Source organism: Geotrypetes seraphini, chromosome 9, assembly GCF_902459505.1.
Source record: "Geotrypetes seraphini chromosome 9, aGeoSer1.1, whole genome shotgun sequence".
Taxonomy (NCBI): domain Eukaryota; kingdom Metazoa; phylum Chordata; class Amphibia; order Gymnophiona; family Dermophiidae; genus Geotrypetes; species Geotrypetes seraphini.
In genome coordinates this window covers 151676874-151695406 of record NC_047092.1, presented here as the reverse complement: position 1 = coordinate 151695406, position 18533 = coordinate 151676874, and the positions used below count along the sequence as shown (strand labels likewise).

At 42.2% G+C, this 18533-nt stretch overlaps 1 protein-coding gene across 2 annotated transcripts in view; it reads right to left on the bottom strand.

Moving 5' to 3' along the window:
- Positions 1-753: 753 nt before the first annotated feature.
- The window catches only part of PLS1 (plastin 1), a 107717-nt gene continuing 89937 nt past the window's right edge, over positions 754-18533 (bottom strand). For both annotated transcript variants that reach the window (XM_033958793.1, XM_033958792.1), the window contains exons 12-16: positions 16975-17089; positions 13426-13559; positions 8423-8546; positions 7688-7812; positions 754-1629 (exon numbers count right to left, since the gene is read on the bottom strand). In XM_033958793.1, the coding sequence (XP_033814684.1) occupies positions 1494-1629; positions 7688-7812; positions 8423-8546; positions 13426-13559; positions 16975-17089 (634 nt within the window). In that variant the 3' untranslated portion in view covers positions 754-1493. The remainder of the gene's footprint in view (positions 1630-7687; positions 7813-8422; positions 8547-13425; positions 13560-16974; positions 17090-18533) is intronic.

Below are 18533 nucleotides of genomic sequence, written 5' to 3'. Positions count from 1 at the left end.
CTCTCCTTATATACTTCCCAGAGATCTCCATTCCTCAGATAAGCCACTCTTAGCCGTACCCTTCTCCTCCACTGCTAATTCCAGACTTTGTTCCTTTTATCTAGCTGCCCCCTATGCCTGGAATAAATTACCTGAGTTTGTCCACCAATCCCCTTCCCTTATCTTGTTTAAAAGCAGACTGAAAACCTACCTTTTTGATATAGCTTTCAATCCTTAACCCTACTCCTCTGCCCACCATCCCAGCCATCTGATTAACCGTTCCCCTAAATTGTATCCATGACATACTGTTTGGCTGTCTTGGCTGTTTAGATTGTAAGCTCTTTTGAACAGGGACTGTTTAAGGTTTTGTGACTCTGTACAGCGCTGCGCACATCTGGTAGCACTATAGAAATAATTAATAGTAGTAGTAGGAAAGAGTTAGTAAGAGACTGGGGAATAAGAGAAAGGGAAATGAGAGGTATGGTGTGAGAGAAAAGAAGTCGCTGTAGGTAGACAGTAAACAGAGGGACAATGAAGACTAGTAAGAATGAATGAAGAGAGGGAGAGAAATAAAATGTGGGTTTTTTACTCTCGGCATTCTTCAATGTTAGAGATGGATGTAGTAGTGGAGGGGATGAAGACGACAGGAGGTGAGAGAAAAATGACAAATTGACACAAAAACCTGGCATGAGAGTTGAGAAGGTAGAGAAAAGCAGAAAGCAGAGACTGAAATCAACATGATTGGAAAAATAAGATGGCTAGACAACAAAGGTGGAAAGAAGAGTTGTATCTTTAATTTTGAATAAAGTACAAAACTCACATCCGAAAGTCTGATATATCATGGGGAGAGGGTGGGGGAAATACAAGAAAGGATGGGGTGGCACCATGAAGAGCAAGTCGCACAGGGCGCAATTATAGCTTGCTGTGACCCTGAATGCACAAAGCTGGCAGCTGCCCAGGAGAGGGGTGGGGCCATGTGTCCTGGGGGGGGGGGGAGGTTGTCTTCACAAATATGATAACCCTACTTTTAGGACTCTGGTAGATCCAAAAACTTCAGCTCTCCTTATAATCTTGTTTGTGAATTTCTCATAGAGGATTCTGATAATGATCACGAGAGCAGCCTCACAATTCACTTAGATACACGATGGTCTAAGTACCCCATTAGAAGCTTACAAAAATCAGAACAGGAAAAAAGGAGAATCATAATGATATGACCCAGATGTAATACGATTTTTTCCCATAGCGATAAAATAGGGAAAAAAATTGTGCATCTGGTCGTTGGTTTTGCGGATAACTGCCAACCAAATCATATAAGAAATTTTGTTAGATAATAACAACAAGTGATGCTATGGAATAGCAGTATAACTCACAACTGGATTAACAACATATTGAAGAATATTTTCTCTTTGATTCTATTTGTATTCAAAAAATTCAATAAATAAACTTTGACTAGAAGAAATTTTGTTAGTGCTACTGTTTTAACATGGCAGAAAACAAAAAGAGAAATATCTTCATTATTTTAATTTGTTTAGGCCTTTCCCCATCAAGCATGCAAATACTGTCATAACCATCTTTGGCTTTACGTCCACCAGATCATCAGGTAAGGCATATATTTGGGCACCAATCTTTCTAGCAATTGAAATGGCATACCTTGAAAAAACAAGAAAAAGCAAATATTACTAATAAAATTTATATTTTGCCTTTGTTGAATTACAGCACAACCATTCATAAAATCACATAAAATACACACACATACAACGAACCTCTTCTCAATACACCCCCTGTTCAATCCCAGTCTCCCATATACAATCCTGTAAAATGTAATGGGTAAATCTATAAAGTTGGCACCTCAATTTAGATGCCCCAATGCAGAGCACTTAAGTGTTAATTCTATAACAGAATCTTGGTCCCAAGATTCTATTATAGAATACGAGTGTATGTTGCTATTGGGGCACTCTCATATGCCATGTCCAAAGCAGGCATAAGCTGGCACAACTAAGTGCATCAAGTAGCATAGATAATTTATAATATTCTGTAAACTACCTGTGTAAATGGGAGACATACCTATGGCCTGCCCATGCTCCACTCATGTGTATGCCCCCTTGCACTAAGATACTACCTTTTACAGTAGAATAGTGCCTAGGGCACACATGCAACTGTCAATGATGCCTTATGTGCTTCAGTGGTACATAGCTCTACAACAGCCACTAAAAAGTTCTCAGCTCAACCAAGAAGAGAATGATGTGGCGCCATGAAACTTACAAGTTATTCCACACTTTTCTTGACACATTTCATTTCACTGAAACGAAAAGTGTCAAGAAAGGTGTGAAATAACTTGTAAGTTTCATGGCTCCATATCATTCTTTTCTTGGTTGGGTTGAGAACTTTTCAGTGACCCCTCGTAGGTGCCAGCTTATAGAAATGCCCCATAAATGTCTATCTACGACCTATGCTATCAGTCATAATATGCTTTGTTAAAAAGCTAAGGGGATGACATTAAAAGTGATTTAACTTACTGGAAATTATTCCTGCCACTGAATATCACCACAGATCATTAAAATGATAGCTAACTATTTTGTGGGTAGACATGCAATTAAGTGCCAATATTCAGCATTTAACCACCTAAATTAACTTTACAAGCTAGACTGCATACAACACAATCCTGTCCTTATCTAGTTTTGCTTAACCGTACAAAGGACAGATGTCGGAATAAACCTGGATATTCAATTCTGAATATAGCCTGGCAATGAATATTTAGAAATAAGGCCAGCGGCCGCCAGAACAAATGCTCACTGCCACTGACTTAATAACTATTCCCAAGTTTTTTCCTAAAGGGAAGATAAACTAGTTCATCTTTATGTTGGCTGGGAGTTCATTCCAGTGAATTAGGTCAACAACAGAAAACATCCTTCCACTGGAGAAAGCTAAGGGGCTCATAATCGAAATAGAAAAAACATCTAAAAACCGACACTTGGACGATCAAAAAGACAAGTTGTCCAAGTGCTGATAATCAAACCGGGTTTTAGACTTATCTAAAAATGACTTAGGCCTTTTCAGTGCTGCTGTACACCCAGAGCTAAAAGGGACATTTTAGGAGGAGTGGTGAGGGGGAGATTTGGGCGGGACATGGGCCGACCTAGACTTAGTCATACTGCAAGTATAATCAAAAGTTCAACAAGGCTGTCTAGACAGAACTTATACGAAGCAACTTAGGCAATGTAAAAACAAGTCTAAGTGGCCAAAAGATATTCAAAGTGACCAGATAACTACTGTAGAGACAAAGTACAGACCCCTACACGCTCACCAAGTGATCACTGACCTCCCCCCCCCCACCCACCACCATAAAATATCTGCCTCCAGAACATTAGCACCTGGCATTGAAAGCCTAGTAAAGCTGCACAGAAGTGGCTTAAGTAGTCCGGGGGTGGGCTAGTGAACCATAGACAGGAGGACACAAGCCCATAAGCCACTCTAACCAATGCATTCATGGTGAAAAATGCGAGTCCACCAACTCCCCCCCAAAAAACTCTACTGTACTGCCACGTAGGTGGCACCTGAAGCCATAAGGGCTACTGGGGTGGTAGACATATGGGTCTAGTAAGTTTTGGGGGGCTCACCATGACCTATAAGGGAGTTGTGGTGAGATGTTTATGTGGCACCCTTTTTGTGAAGTTCGAAGCAGTGCCCTGTAAGGTGCCCCACTACTGTATTGACATGTCTGGGTGTCCAGTCCATCACTTTGCTGGCCCCTTCCATGTCCAAAAGGTCTTGTCTAGGCATTTTTGACTTGGACAAATTTTTGGATGAGAATGGGGTATAAAGATAGACCACTTAGCAGCCTGGATGATCAAACGGCTGGACGTGCAGGTAGACAATTCTCAAAAAAAAATATTTTGGACGTATTTTTTGAGAATGGACTTTAGACACTGCCGACTTTGGCGACTTGGGCCCAAAATGGACTTAGACGTTTCTTTTTATTAAGCCCCTCCACGGATGCTACCTTTATAGATGGTACTTTTTAATAAATCTTGCTGACTCACTCTCAAGGGACATATGGACCCATAAATTTTTTATATTTAAATCATGTTTATTAGACAAAACAAAACAATTCCAAACAGATAGAGCAGTTTTCATACAAAAGACAGAGCTGTAACAAACTGATGCATCCTAACATGACAAGCTCTCAATGAAACGTACCCCTTCCCACCATCAACAGACAAGATAACATCCATGCAGAATACAAAACACATCATTGAAAATTTGGGAGCTTATACCCATCTTTTCTGACCTGTTAGCTCCTGAAAGCTAGCTCTGAAGGACACAGTTCTACAAACTGACATCTCTGTTTAGGCCTCTTTAACAGTAACTGTGTGCTAAGATGCCATTGTAGAAAACTAGTGTGTTGGCATGGCCATGTCAAAGTTTAGGCCTGACCATTTACACCATGTCAATGGCAGGTGTAAATGGGCACACTTACACGTGCCAAGTGACCAATGGCATAGCCCTTCAAGATACATATGTTGCATACGCAACCCCTGTCAGTTTATCTATATTTTCCTCCCTTCTCCCCTTCTTCCCTTTGCGCACAGCCCAGCATCCCTCCCTTCCCCTTCCAGCCCTGCACCCTAATGCCTTAAAATCACCTTCAGTCTTTGCCCAGACAGAGCCAATAGCAGTTCCGTTCATAGGCTGCCTGCGGACTGCACCAGGGCTCTCTCTCTGAACCAGCATGCCACTTCTGGTGCAATTTCATGTTTCTAAAGGGTAGAACAGTTCAGAGCAAAAGCCCTGGTGCAGGCCACAAGCAGCCTATGAATGCCGCTGCCCGGGCGAGGACCGGAGGTAATTTTTAACATATGGGTACAGAGGCTGGGGAAGAGGCAGGGGCAGGAGATACACCCATTAAAAATGCCTGGCTACACCATTGCAAGTGACACATGTACGCACCTCACTTGGAAACATGCCTATGGCCCGCCCATGCTGTGCTGATGTATATACTCCCTATAGTTATGTGTTATAGCACTACCTTACAGAAGAGCATCTAGTACACATTTTAATGTAACAACCAATATTTGGTGCCTATAAAGCATTTAAGGCTCATAAATCAGGAAGACAATTTATAGAATTGCCTCTGAAATGCATTAAGAGAATGGAGTTGCCTACTGGTTAGATCAGCAGGCTGAGAACCAGGGAACTTGAGTTTAAAACCCACTGCCTTTCTTTGTAATCTTGGGCAAGTCATTGGTCTTCCATTGTCTCAGGTACAAAAGTAGCTTGTAAGCCCTCTGGAGATAAGGAAATCCTATTGTACCTGAATGTAATTTGCTTTGAGCTACTGAGAAAGGCATGAGCTAAATCCAAAAATTCCTACAGGGGGTTATCTGTTTAGTAGAGAATGACACGGTGGCGGTTTACCCGCGGCCACCGCATTTTAACCGCGGGTCACCCGCCGAAAACGGGGAAGAAAACTAGCAGTCGCTGCGGCGACGGGGACAAGGCCATTCACCGCCCGCGGGGCGGTGAATGGTCTTGTCCCCGCAGTGAGGCATGAAGGATCGCGCGGTCCCCGTAGCTCACACCCGCCTGCCCAATCGATTCTAGTGTTTAGCCAGCTCTCTCCCTTCTCCTCACCTTAGTTTGTAGATTTTCTTTTTCGGCGACCCGCACGCTATCAGAGAGCCACGCACCCGCTGCTGCTCAGTTTCGATCTTCTGCTCTGATGCAACCGGAAACAGGAAGTTGCAGCAGAGCAGAAGATTGAACACTGAACAGCCGCGCGTGCGCAGCTCTTTGGGAAAGCGTGCAGGTCGCCGAAAAAGAAAACCTATAAACTAAGGTGAGGAGAAGGGAGAGAGCTGGCTAAACACTAGGATCGATTGGGCAGGCAGGTAGTGGCTGCGGGGACCGTGCGATCGCTAGTGCTCCCGGCTCAAATTGGAAGGAGGGAGTGAAAGGGAAAAGGATTCTGGGCCAAGGGGATGAAGTCGGAAAGAAAAACCCACAGCAGGAAAGAAAGGGAAGGACTGGCAGGTGAGCCAGATGCTAGAAGCAGGGGGGGGGGAAGAAAGAGGGAAAAAAGCTAGATGGGGTTGAAAAGAAGAGACACACTGGTATGGAAGAGGAAGATAGGGGAAATCTGGACACAGGAAGGTAACAGAAAGAGGGGAAATTATGTGCATGGGGCATAGGGACAGAGACATAAAGGGGACATGCCATGGGGATGGTATATGGACACAGGGGGGGCAATGACAGATACATAGGGGAGATATTAGAAATGGAGAAAATAGGAGCACAGAAGCGAGATGGTTTGTGGGGATGGGACAGGGACCGAGCTTGCAGGCTCCAGTGGCTTGCACAAATTACATTGTAACGTGCCATGAAAATAAGAGGAAGGAAGGTAGATAGGCCACGCGAGAGGAGCTGAAGGGTAGTAGAAAGGAACAGATGGTAAAGGAGGGAGGGAAGGGTGGTGGTGGAAAGGAATAGAACAGACATTGAAGGAGGGTGGAGAGGAACAGACCCCCAAGGGAAATGTGGAAGACAGAGTGGGAAGAAGACAGATGCCAGACTATGCGGGAGCGGAGGGAAGAAGATGGGTGCTAGACCAATTGGGGGGGGGGGGGTTAAGGGAGAGGCACAGTAACAGCAAATGGAAGACGCAGAGAGAAGACACACAGTGGATGGAAGGAATTCAATGAGAAGATGTGGAAAGCAGAAATCAGACAACAAAGGTAGAAAAAAAAATTATATTTATTTATTTATTTTTTGCTTTAGGATAAAATAGTATATTAGTTGTGTTGATAAAAATTTATAAACAAAGCCCTGCCAGCTGAACATCTCTTTCTCTAGTTCAGCAGCAGGAACTTTGATTTATAAGAAAGGAATAAGCTAAATAATACAGTACTAAGGCTTATATGGATGCAGCGGGGACGGTGACGGGGCAGTGAATGGGATGGCAGTGGTGGTGACGGGGCGGTGAAAGGGATGGCGGTGACGGGGCGGTGAAGGGAACGGCGGTGACGGGGCGGTGCAGAGGATGGTGGGCCGGTGACGGGGCGGTGACGGGGACAGATTTTTTCCCCGTGTCATTCTCTACTGTTTAGTTAGGCCAATACAAATGTATTAGTTAATAAGGTCCCGATTCACTAAAGTTAGTGATCGTCGCTAAACCTGTTTTTTGATTCAGGGAGGGAGGGAGCGCTTTTTTTGGGGGGTGGGGGTGGGGGTCAGATATTTTGCATGTGTAATACACACAAAATATCTATGCCATAAAAAAAAAAAAAACACCACCAAAAATAACCCTGCAGAAGCCCTGTCAGCAGTGACAGGAGGCTGCTTCTCCTGTCACTACTCTCAAGGCTCTGCACCGACTCAATCATTCGCTGAGCAATTGAGTCGGTGAGTTTGCATGCAAATTATTTGCACCTCTGTGCAAATAATTTGCATGCAAACTTGATGGTGAATCAATCGCTGTTTAAAAATCAGCCAGAGAATCGGCCAGCAGCGTTTGAGTCTCTATTTTTAGTGAATCTGGGCCTAAGTTTGTTAACTTCTTAACCTGAGACAGGCTTACTCAAAAAAAGCTTTTTCTGCTATGTCTAACATTCCACATCTAAATCTAAAAGATCTGGAAAGAAAGTAATGAATTGTGTCAGTAAAGCAAAATTTCATCCTGTAGTTGCCTGCATTTATTCATTTATAGACTTACTTGGCATTGTTCAGTTTATCTGTGTACGAAAGGTTTTCTCTCTTGACCATTTCTGGCTGAATGGCATTTGGTGCAATGGCATCTATTAGGTCTAGTACCGGCAAACTAGTGCTAATGAATGCATCCTGAAAGGAAAGCATTTCAATATTTTGTGAGCACATATGAATATATCTTCCTGATAAAGCAAACTGATTTCCTTGCTCTAAAAAAGTTTAGTTTCCTGTGTGGCAAAATTCAGTGAAAGAACTTGGAGATAGTGTCAACATCTGCATGGTTTAGTGCCCATCCATGTTACACTTGGATCCCAACAAAAAGTCAGTCCTGGCTATATCACTTTACCAGCAGGGGGCAGTGGTAGTCCTTTTGGTTGGAAAGACCAAATAAAAAATTTTCTGGTCACGCGCCCAACTCTCTGGTTATTCATGTTGTGTTGGGCAAAATACCCATTCTGCTTTCTGTGGCTTTGAGGAGCCATCTTCATGCACATCACTGTTTGTACCATTTATCTGAGGTGTTTTTTGTTTTTTAATCTGTTACAGCCATTTCCATAGAGCTAATTATAATACCCAGTGACACACAAAAGTTTTATTTTCCCAATACAGTATGGTATAAAATTTCTGCTCTTTTTATTATCTTAGATGGTGGCAGTGAAATAAACCAATACAATAATAATGTGACATCTTTTTAGTTGAGCTCATTTTCTTGACTTTTTCCATACAATAATCTCCAAATTACCTTAAAGCTGGTGATAGAAGTTGTCTTTTTTGCATTTGCGAGAGTTTGATTTACCCACTTTATAATAATATCATCATTAACTTTTTCACCTTCTCCAAGGTCTGACAACACATTTAAAGTGTATCTGGAATAAATGTGAGACAGAAAAAAAAATGTGTATTTTAAACATGCGATACAGTATAACTTGTTATAACGGGCTTCAAGAGACCTGGAAAAACAGTCCGTTATATCCAGCGTTGCATTTTTTAAAAACTTTATTTAGGTCAACTTGAAACAACGTACAATCAATGAACAACAGTCACTGCACAAGCATATCAGCAACATCAATAACAAAACTCAGCAAAACATTGGTATGGCATGAAATGATTGAAAAACCAGAACACTAAAAGATGTTCTAAAGCATTATGTCGTACTGTACTGGAAAGAAAAATAATCTGTCATTTTCTTCTGGGCTGCATTTTGATACTATATCACTGGCACGCCATGCGCCTTGTAGGTGGAGCCTGCATGTCCAATATAGCCGAACAAAACTACAGCTAAAAGCAGCTCTGGGGACCAAATTGGTTGTCCATTATATCCGAAAGTCCATTATATGCGAGTCTGCTATAAGCGATGATTTTTTGCTTGTTTATAAAGGTGCACGGCCGGGACCAGCAGACTTCATCCGCTATATACGAGGTTCCGTTATAAACGAGTCCATTATAACGGGATTATACTGTATTACTACTATTACCTTAACCATCATCTATAGTAAAATAGTAAGAAAACTCATACAAGTGCTCACTTATGGGGGGAGGCAATTTTCAAAGCCATTATGTGGGTATTGAGGGAAGCACCCTCTTCAAAGGTGACTGAAACTGTGAATGATTTTAGCCGATTTGGGAGCCTAAACAGGAATATACAAAATTGAAAAATCTTATCAAGACATCTCTTAAACAAATACAGTCACATCCCAAAAAATTATGCCAAACTATCCTTATGTTAGCACGTTCTACATGCTATATACGATTCACAAACTGGAAGCCCTGGCAGACCAATCATATCATACTCATAGACCTATTTGGGGGTGGGGGGATTCTATAACAGGTGCTAATATTTATGCACTCATTACATGAATAAATGTTTAACATAAATGATAAAACTCCACCTAGGTGCCATTCTACTACTACTATTAATTATTTCTATAGCGCTACCAGATGCACGCAGTGCTGCACAGAGTCACAAAGAGTAAGAAAACAGTTCCTGCTCGAAAGAGCTTACAATCTAAACAGCCAAGACAAACAGGATGTCATGATACAGTTTAGGGGAACGGTTAATCAGCTGGCTGAGCTGGAGGGCAGAGGAGTAGGGTTAAGGATTGAAGGCTATATCAAAAAGGTGGGTTTTCAGTCTGCAAGGGAAGGGGCTTGACGGACAATTTATTCCAGGCATAGGGGGCAGCTAGATGAAAAGAACGAAGTCTGGAATTGGCAGTGGAGGAGAAGGGTAATGCTAAGAGTGGCTTATCTGAGGAACAGAGTTCTCTGGGAGGTGTAGCTTAATTTAAGGGAGAGAAGCTTAATTTAAATGTAGCTTAATTTACCCCCTCTTCTACGCGGTAGAAGTTTTTAGCGCAGAGAGGTGTGCTGAATGGCCCGCGCTGCTCCCAATGCTCATAGGAACTCAATGAGCATCGGGAGCAGCACGGGCCGCTCAACACGGCTCTTTGCGCTATAAAACGCTAGCGCGGTTTCGTAGAAGAGGGGGATTAGGTGTAGCTTAATTTAGGAGAGAGAAGCTTAATTTAGGGGTCCTTTTACTAAGCTGCAGTAAGCACTAATCTACTTAACACAGGTTAAAAGGCACTTCTGCAGGGTGCGCTCAAGTGTCCTGCAGTAGTTTTTGCATGTGCGCTTTACCCATGCGCTAAAAATAGTTTTTATTTTTTTTAGCACTAGGGCAGGTCTGGGGGTGAAGAGTAAGCATGTTCAGCACTAATTAGATAGTTCAGCATTAATCAGATACTGCATGCTAACTAATTAGTGCATGGTTAGCACAAAAGACCTTACTGTCTACAGGGGAATAATTAACGTGTGGCAATTGCCATTTCCCAGCAGCACTTTAAAGTAACCTTAGCAAGCGGGAAAGATCTGCTCTGAGAATACTGCAAGCCACTTTTTTTTTAGTGCGGCTTAATGAAAGGGCCCCTTAGTTTGTACACATAGGTAGAGCTTGGGCAGAAAATGGGCAGGGTTCATTACAACTCACAGAATAATGTAAGTTATGTATGTATCTGCAGTGATTGAGTACCAGCACACTAACTCTATGACTGATGTAGGTGCTCATACCTAAATGCTAAGCACATTGCCTCCGATTCTATAAACACCGCTTAAAAGATTGACAACTGAGATGCACTGTGTTACATGGTGCCTATCTGAGTTAGGTACCATTTATAGAATTGCATCAAAACCTTAGGCTTTTAGGCCTAAATCCCAGTGCTTACTCCAATTTAGGTGCTGAGACGAAAAACATGCCGAAGATCTGCCAATGATCAGCCCCTAAATACACCTGCTTTCTGATAGGCACCTTGGTCTAGACATCTGGAAGTTTTTGGAACGTTCCAAATTAGGCACCTATCAATCTAATTCATTTTTTTTTTCTCAAAATATTTCATTGCAGTTTTCAATTAACAGAATCAATTTAAGCTGAGTGAAAAGATGTGCTGGCCATTAGTCCACTCTTCAAGGCGATATGTAGAAATAAAACAAAAGCAAAGGAAAAATGCAATACCTTTTTTTGGGACTAACTTAAAGTAGTTTATGATTAGCTGTTGCAGGTAACCCCTTCTTCCTCAGATCAGAAATCTACAGAATCATTTCTGATCTGAGGAAGAAGGGGTTACCTTCGAAAACAAATCATAAACTACATTAAGTTAGTCCAATAAAAGGGGGGAGACACAGGATTGTGGTGTAATTTACCTGCTGGACTTAATATTTGCTCAGGACTGCAGCGCTTTTACAACAACTGAAGCCTGGAGGTCGGCCAGCTGAATCCCTGCAGGCACCTGTGGAGACAGACGCCTGACGTCACGCGGGTCCTTTCTCCATGGTTGAAAGGGACGCCGCGACTGCGGCGCGCGGCCGCAGGGCGTGGCCAAAGGGGCATGTCCTAAGGGGCACGTTCTGCCCCTTGGGAGCCCCTTGGAGACACTGGGAGAAACGGGAGAAATCGTATGTATTAAAATTAAAATTGTAATATGGGGAAAAGAAAAGGGAAAGCAAAGGTGTCTACACCTATTTTGACAGGTCCCATAGATAGACATTTTGTTTCATCTAGTGTCTTAAGCCATAGCCAAGGAGCGAACTCGCTTTCAGGAGCATCTGTTAGTCCTCCAGGCAGAACTCCACCGCCTCCACCAGGTATTCCAGGCGTTTTGGAGCCAAATTCTGGCTCCACTTCTCGGCCGGTGTGATTCTCTGAGCAACAGTCATCACCCTTATTATCTTATGGGGTGATGCCAAAAGCCTTATCTTTTCAAAATGAGGCTTTGTTTCCCAGAAAGCCCATGGCTGAACCTCAGGAAGTTACTTTGAAAGATTTATGGCTAATTAATACTCGAATGGAGAGGTTATTAAATTCAGTGGCGACACAGAATATAAAATTTTCACAGGAAGTGATTGATAAGTTTGTGAATGTTGATTCAAACTTAAAAATTATGGAAAAATCAATTAGAACAACAGAGTCCCAAATGCTTACCTTACAAGCTGTCTCCTCAACAGCTGTTAAGGATTTTCATATAACTCATATGAAATTTGAAAAAATGGAGAACTTGCAGAGAGCAAAAAATCTACGTCTAGTCAATTTCCCCAAAACTCATTTGATATCTCCAGAAATATTGGTTAAGAAATATTTTAAGGAAGTATTGGGGATGGCTGACGTAGAAAATTTGCCTCTAACAAACTTATATTATATTCCTCAGAGGAAAAAAGTCTCCATAGAACCGGGTATAGATCAGTTGGAAAAAATTGATTTTGATTTGACTGGTTTCTTAGAAGACTCACAGGATATAATCCAAACTAGATCTACACTTCTTATAACATGTACGAGAGAGATAGATAAATCCTTAATAATGAAAGCTTACTTCCAAAATAAACAAACAAAATTTTGTGGAGATAATGTATTAATATTTCCAGATGTGGCCCAAGCAACACAATTAAGAAGAAAATCCTTTTTGGTTTTGAAATCTAGGGTATTAGCCTTGGGTGCTACATTTTATTTAAAGTTTCCTTGTAAATGCTTGATTAAATTTCAGGAAAATGATTGTTTATTGGGACTCTATACAGTTAGAACAATTTTTACAACATCATGAAGCGAGCTCTTCTTCTTCTTTCGCCACATAATTAATAATTGGAGTTTCTTTTGTATTAAAACACCATAATGTTTGATCTTTTTTTTTGATCATGATTATGTTTAAATGTTTCTGTTTCATTTAATGCCTGATTTGTTCTCTCTCAAATTATGTGGACTAGAGGAAATTATAGAGATAACCCTTTGGAGGTTATATGATTTGTCTATTTATTTCTGTAAAATTCCTTTTTCCTTATTATTTGTATAAATGATAATGTATTAAAATTTGATAAATAAAAAATAAAAAAAAAAGTTAGTCCAATAAAAAAGGTATTTTTTCCTTTATATTTTTGTTTTATTTCTACATATTACTATTCTCACAGTTCAAATTAGTTCTGTGAAACAGTACTTGCTACTGAATTCAGGAACAATGAACCTTTTCTTTAATGTGTAGCAATAAATCACATTGAATGACTTTAAAGCTTTACACATGTCCCAAAGTAAAACCTTCCACAGTAACACTACCTGGAGTTGATTTCTAGGTCCATCTTTCTTTAAGCACTGGATCACTAGAACTTACAATTTAATTGCAAACTTGTGTCATATGAAGCGCTCTGATGCAGACAGAAACACCGACATATTCATCAGCTCTCGTTTCCAACAATAAATGTTCATACCTTCTCATGATCTGCCACACCAATGCCAGCGTAAGCGTGGGATTGCCCTCGTTGAGGTCCTGCCCTCCAATCCCAACCAAGGAAAAGTTGGCTTTTGTCTTTCCAATATCTACCGCGTAGTTACAGTTCTCAATCTAACAATGAAATGGATAAAGTCATTACTAAACAGTAGTGTCTGACAACATAAAATAAAACAACTTCACAGTGGATTATTAACCTTTTCTGTCTCTGGACTTAGTATTTTTGTTACTGTAATTAGAAAAGAAATTGCAATTCACTTAACAAAAAAAAAATCAATCAATAAAGAATAGAAGACTAAAACCAATATTCAAGAGTGTATTAACATCATAGAATAAGATACAGACTATTAATCAACTGGCTCTTCCTGCACTCATATAGTTTTGGTATTGTAGACTGGCCTCTTGAAAACTAGAAGTGTGAACAAGAAAACTCCACCATGCTCATGAGATCATCTATAAGAATCAGTGCATGCTTAGAGTATACTTTCCTCGATCTGAACGAGGGATGGGTCTTATAGAAATAAATTACACCTGTTGATCTACTATTATAGGCCTCCATGCTTACGTAATGGCATTGTCAGATCCTAATGCAAAAAAGGTGTTGAAATATGAAAGAAAGCTTCCAGAATCTAGTTTCCTTAATTAACTTGGATAAGCATTCCAATGAGTAGAAGGAATGTGTGAAAATTCATCAGTACCAAAAGGGAAGAAAGCAACAGAATTTTCAAAGGAAGTGAGGATAATGTGGTAGGATAGCCGTGTTAGAGCATTTTTTAAGGAAACAGAAATAAAATAAAGAAAAGAAAGTAAGATGATACCTTTTTTATTGGACTAACTTGATTCCTTTAACAGCTAATAAAAAATGTATTAAGTTAGCCCAATAAAAAAGGCATCATCTTACTTTGTTTTGTTTAATTTCTATTTATTTGAAGGGATGCAGTTCTGATACAAGGCCATATCAGCACACTGATCAGAGGCCCTGTGAAAGAATTATGAATCATTCCTCATTCCCTCGCCCCTCTTGCCATATAGCCATTCTAAAGCAAGGGAAAATGTTAGCACCTTATGACAGAATGCTGAGGCATTCCCTCCTCCCCTCTTGTCACAAGACTCCTGTCACATATTAACCCTTATCTTATTTAAGCTGTCCTTATTTGGAAAGGACATCAGCTGACAGGCATTGCATTGCATACGTGCAAAGACTCAGGTCTGTCCACGTGTTAATCAGGCCCTTGCCTACGTGCAGAGTTGAGGGCGACATGATGTAAAAGCATGTACCTTTGTATCCACCAATCATTAGATGGTTAAATGAGGGAGTTACTATGATATCACAAGCTTAGAAGCATAATAAAAGGGACTCGAGCTAGCCACTGGCAGCGTCTCCATCCCGACTCGTATCCTGCGTGTGTGTGTTTGCTGTATTCCATCCCTACATTTATTATTAAAGGAAGAGGGGAAAAAAAACCTCTTCAAGCAATTGGATCAAGAAGAGAGAAACAAGTGGCAAATGCATAAGAAACTGGATCAGCAAGGGAGAAACAACAAGTAGTAAATGCATAAGGAACTGGATCAGCAAGGGAGAAACAACAAGTGGTAAATGCATAAGGAACTGGATCAGCAGGGTAGAAACAAAGTGGTAAATGCATAAGGAACTGGATCAGCAAGGGAAAAACGAACAAGAAATAAATGCTTAGAGGGGCATAATCGAAAGGGATGTCTAAGTCCGTTTACGTCCATCTTGCAAGTCGTCCAAAGTTAAAAAGAGCCTAAGAAACATTTTTGAAAGATATGTCCAACTTTTTTTGACTTTTGAAAATCGTCTAATTATACGTCCTGCCAATCTGATCATCCAAGCCGCTAAATCGTCCATCTTTATACTACATTTCCGTCCAACTTTCCGTCCAAGTCCAAAACGTCTAGAACAAGCCCTGTTGGACGTGGGAGGGGTCCACAAAGTGATGGACTGTATACCCAGACATGCCACCTAAATAATGGGGTACCTTACAGGGCACTGCTATGAACTTCACAAAAAAGGGTGCCATGGCTTCTCCTCCCTACAGCTCCCTTATAGGTAATGATGAGCCCCTCCAAACCACCTCCAGAATCCCCTAGACCCACTTATCTACCACCCCAATAGCCCTTATGGCTGAAGGAGCCACTTATATGCCAGTACAAAAGGGTTTAGGGGGTGTATAGGGCAGTGCACCTGTTTATGTATCAATGCAGTGATTACAGGGGTTTATGGGCATGGGTCCTCCTCTCTATGGGTCCCTAACCTACCTCTAAGACGACTTAAGCTGCCTCTGGGCTGGACGACTAGGCTTTCCTATGCCAGGCGGCCAGGTGATGATGGTCTGGAGGCTGAAATTTAAAGTTGTGAATAAAATTTTTATGGGGGGGTTGGTGATCACTGGGGTAGTGTGGGGGGGTCTGTGTTATGTGTTTTCTGTGCTTATCTGGTGAGTTTAGGTGGCATTTTGTGGCTCTGTTTCGTACGACTAAGTCTAAGCCGGCCCACATCCCGCCAAACTCCCGCCCTCGACACGCCTCCCAAAACGCCCCGTTTAGCTTTGGATGTTGAGCAGCACTATGAAGGCCTAGGTCGTTTAGAAATACGTCCAAACCCCGTTTTTTTTATCGGCACTTGGACGTTTTTGAGAAATGTTCATCCAAGTGCCGACTTAAGCCGGTTTTTGGACGTTTTTCTCTTTCGATTATGAGCCCCTTATTGTTACTTCAGAAACCAAACTAACCCCTAAAACATTCATTCAGGCCCTCTTTTACTAAGGTGCACTAACCAATTAGCGCACGCTAAATGCTAACGCGTCCTTAGACTAACATGCACGCGTTAGCGTTTAGTGTGCACTACATTGATTAGTGCGCGTTAATTGGTTAGCGCACCTTAGTAAAACAGGGCCTCAGTGTTATTAGCCAATAAGTGGGTTTACCCATCAGAGAAATTTATTTTCACAAATTAAAACTTTGCAAAAGTAACTCATTTGTAGAAATTGCCCTATGAAAGAAGTCATCTTATCCAGCACAGGCGGTCTGCACTTAATACCATCACAAAACACCAATTGCTTTCTGACAACTAATATGTGATAATATGTGGCTCATGCAAGGTAAAAAGTGTACTGCAGAACGCGCTCAGGCTTCCTGTGGTAGCTTGGGTTCAGCTTGCACTTCCCACTTGCTAAAAAAAACAAACAGATTTTATTTTTTAGCACTGGGGCATGTCTGGGGGTAGAGAGTAGGCACATACTACACTAATCAGTTAGTGCAGCTATATCGCTATGCACTAACTGATTAGCACATGGTTTCTGCCCTTACTGCCTAGAAAATAGGTGTTGGTAAGTGCTCGTGCACTAATGGGGAAATCAACACAAGGCCATTTTACTGCCACAGTAAAAATGGGTTCGGCATGTATGAGAGACCCATACTGCGGATAGTGCTGGCTACTTTATAGCGTAGCTTAATAAAAAAAAGGCCCTTAAGTGTTTCAAATAAACACAGCCCTTCTTAAACTGACCTTTTTCATGTTACCACCAAGAGCAGGATAAGGAGATTTGTTTACAAGACTCCATTCAAAAGGCACACGAATCATCTGATAGAGCTGGAAGATTATTAGACCATCAACAAGATCACTAGACAGGAATAAAAAAAAAAAAAAAGGGGGGCTAAAAATTTGAAGTATGGTAATAATACATTACAATCAACGCTTTGCCTTTGCTTACTGACACACACCAGGCACTGTATATACTCAAATATAAACTGAGATAACATTTTCCCCTTTTTTTAAGAGGAAAAATGTTAACTTGAATATAAACCAATGGTGTATATTCAAGTATCGAGGCAGAAGCGATCCCTTCCTTCCCTGATGTATCCTATCTGCCAGCTTTGCAGCCAGACAATCAATCAGTTTGCCCCTTTCCCCCCTCCCAGTCCTGGTGGTCCAGTGATGCAGGAAGCCAGAGCAGGAGCTACCATCTCTCCCCTCCCTTTTCCGTGGTGACTTTCGCCTCTGCAACCAGCCCGTTCCCCCTCCCCTCTTGGTCCCCCCGCAGGCCTACCTTAGGTCCCTGGTGGTCAAGCGGTGAGCCAGGGCTGGAGAGATCCTTCTACGCTCCCATCCAGAAGTTTCTATATTAAAAAAAAATGGCTGCCAGAAGTTCCCATCGCAACCTCACGAGACTCATCAGTTTTGCAAAGTTGCCATGGGAACTTGTGACAGCCATGTTTTTACTACAGAAACTGCCAGGAGAGAGCACAGAAGGGTTTCTCCAACCTTGGCTCACTGCTGGAGAACTAGGATCCTAAGGTAGGCCTGTGGGGAGCCGGGATGAGAGGGGGCAGGCTGTTTCAGAGGCGAAAGTCACCACGGAGAAGGGGGGGAGGAATGGTAGCCAGGGCAGGATTAATTTGTCAAAGGCCCCTAGGCACACAAGTACACTGGGCCCCCCTGCCCCGCCCCACCCCACCATGCGCCCAGGCGGAAACAGGAAGCTGTGTCAGAGGGAAGCTTTGGGCAAGCTTGCACAATTACAGTTCCCGTTGCCTTTCTTACCCGCGTTGCTTGCTTGTCTTACTTTCCATCAATGGGGGGGCCGCATTGCCGATCAATGCTGGAGGGGCCCATCGCCGTTTGGAAAAACAATGTTGATGCCCTTCATCGGGCCCCCTTGACCATTTTGGGCCCTAGGCACGTGCCTACTTGACCTATTGGTTAATCCTGCCCTGATGGTAGCTCCTGTTCTGGCTTCCCGCATCACTGGACCACACACCAGGCACCATATATACTCACCGTGAGGGAGGGATTGATGGCTCTGGTTCTGACTCCCTGCATCAATGGACCACCAGGGCAGCACTATCCTATATAATAAAACGCTAGCCGTGCATGTGCACTCATACCTGCGTGATCTGTGATCCTTGATCCGTGATCCATAGATCCGTGGCTAACACTCCCTCTCTCGCAGACCACAAGGTGATGTGCGGTCTTGCCGGCTCTGGCTCCCTTATTTTAAAATTTACAGCGGCAGCGGTGGCTCCTCTCCCGGCTCCCTTACACTTAGAGCGCCTCCTGCACCACCC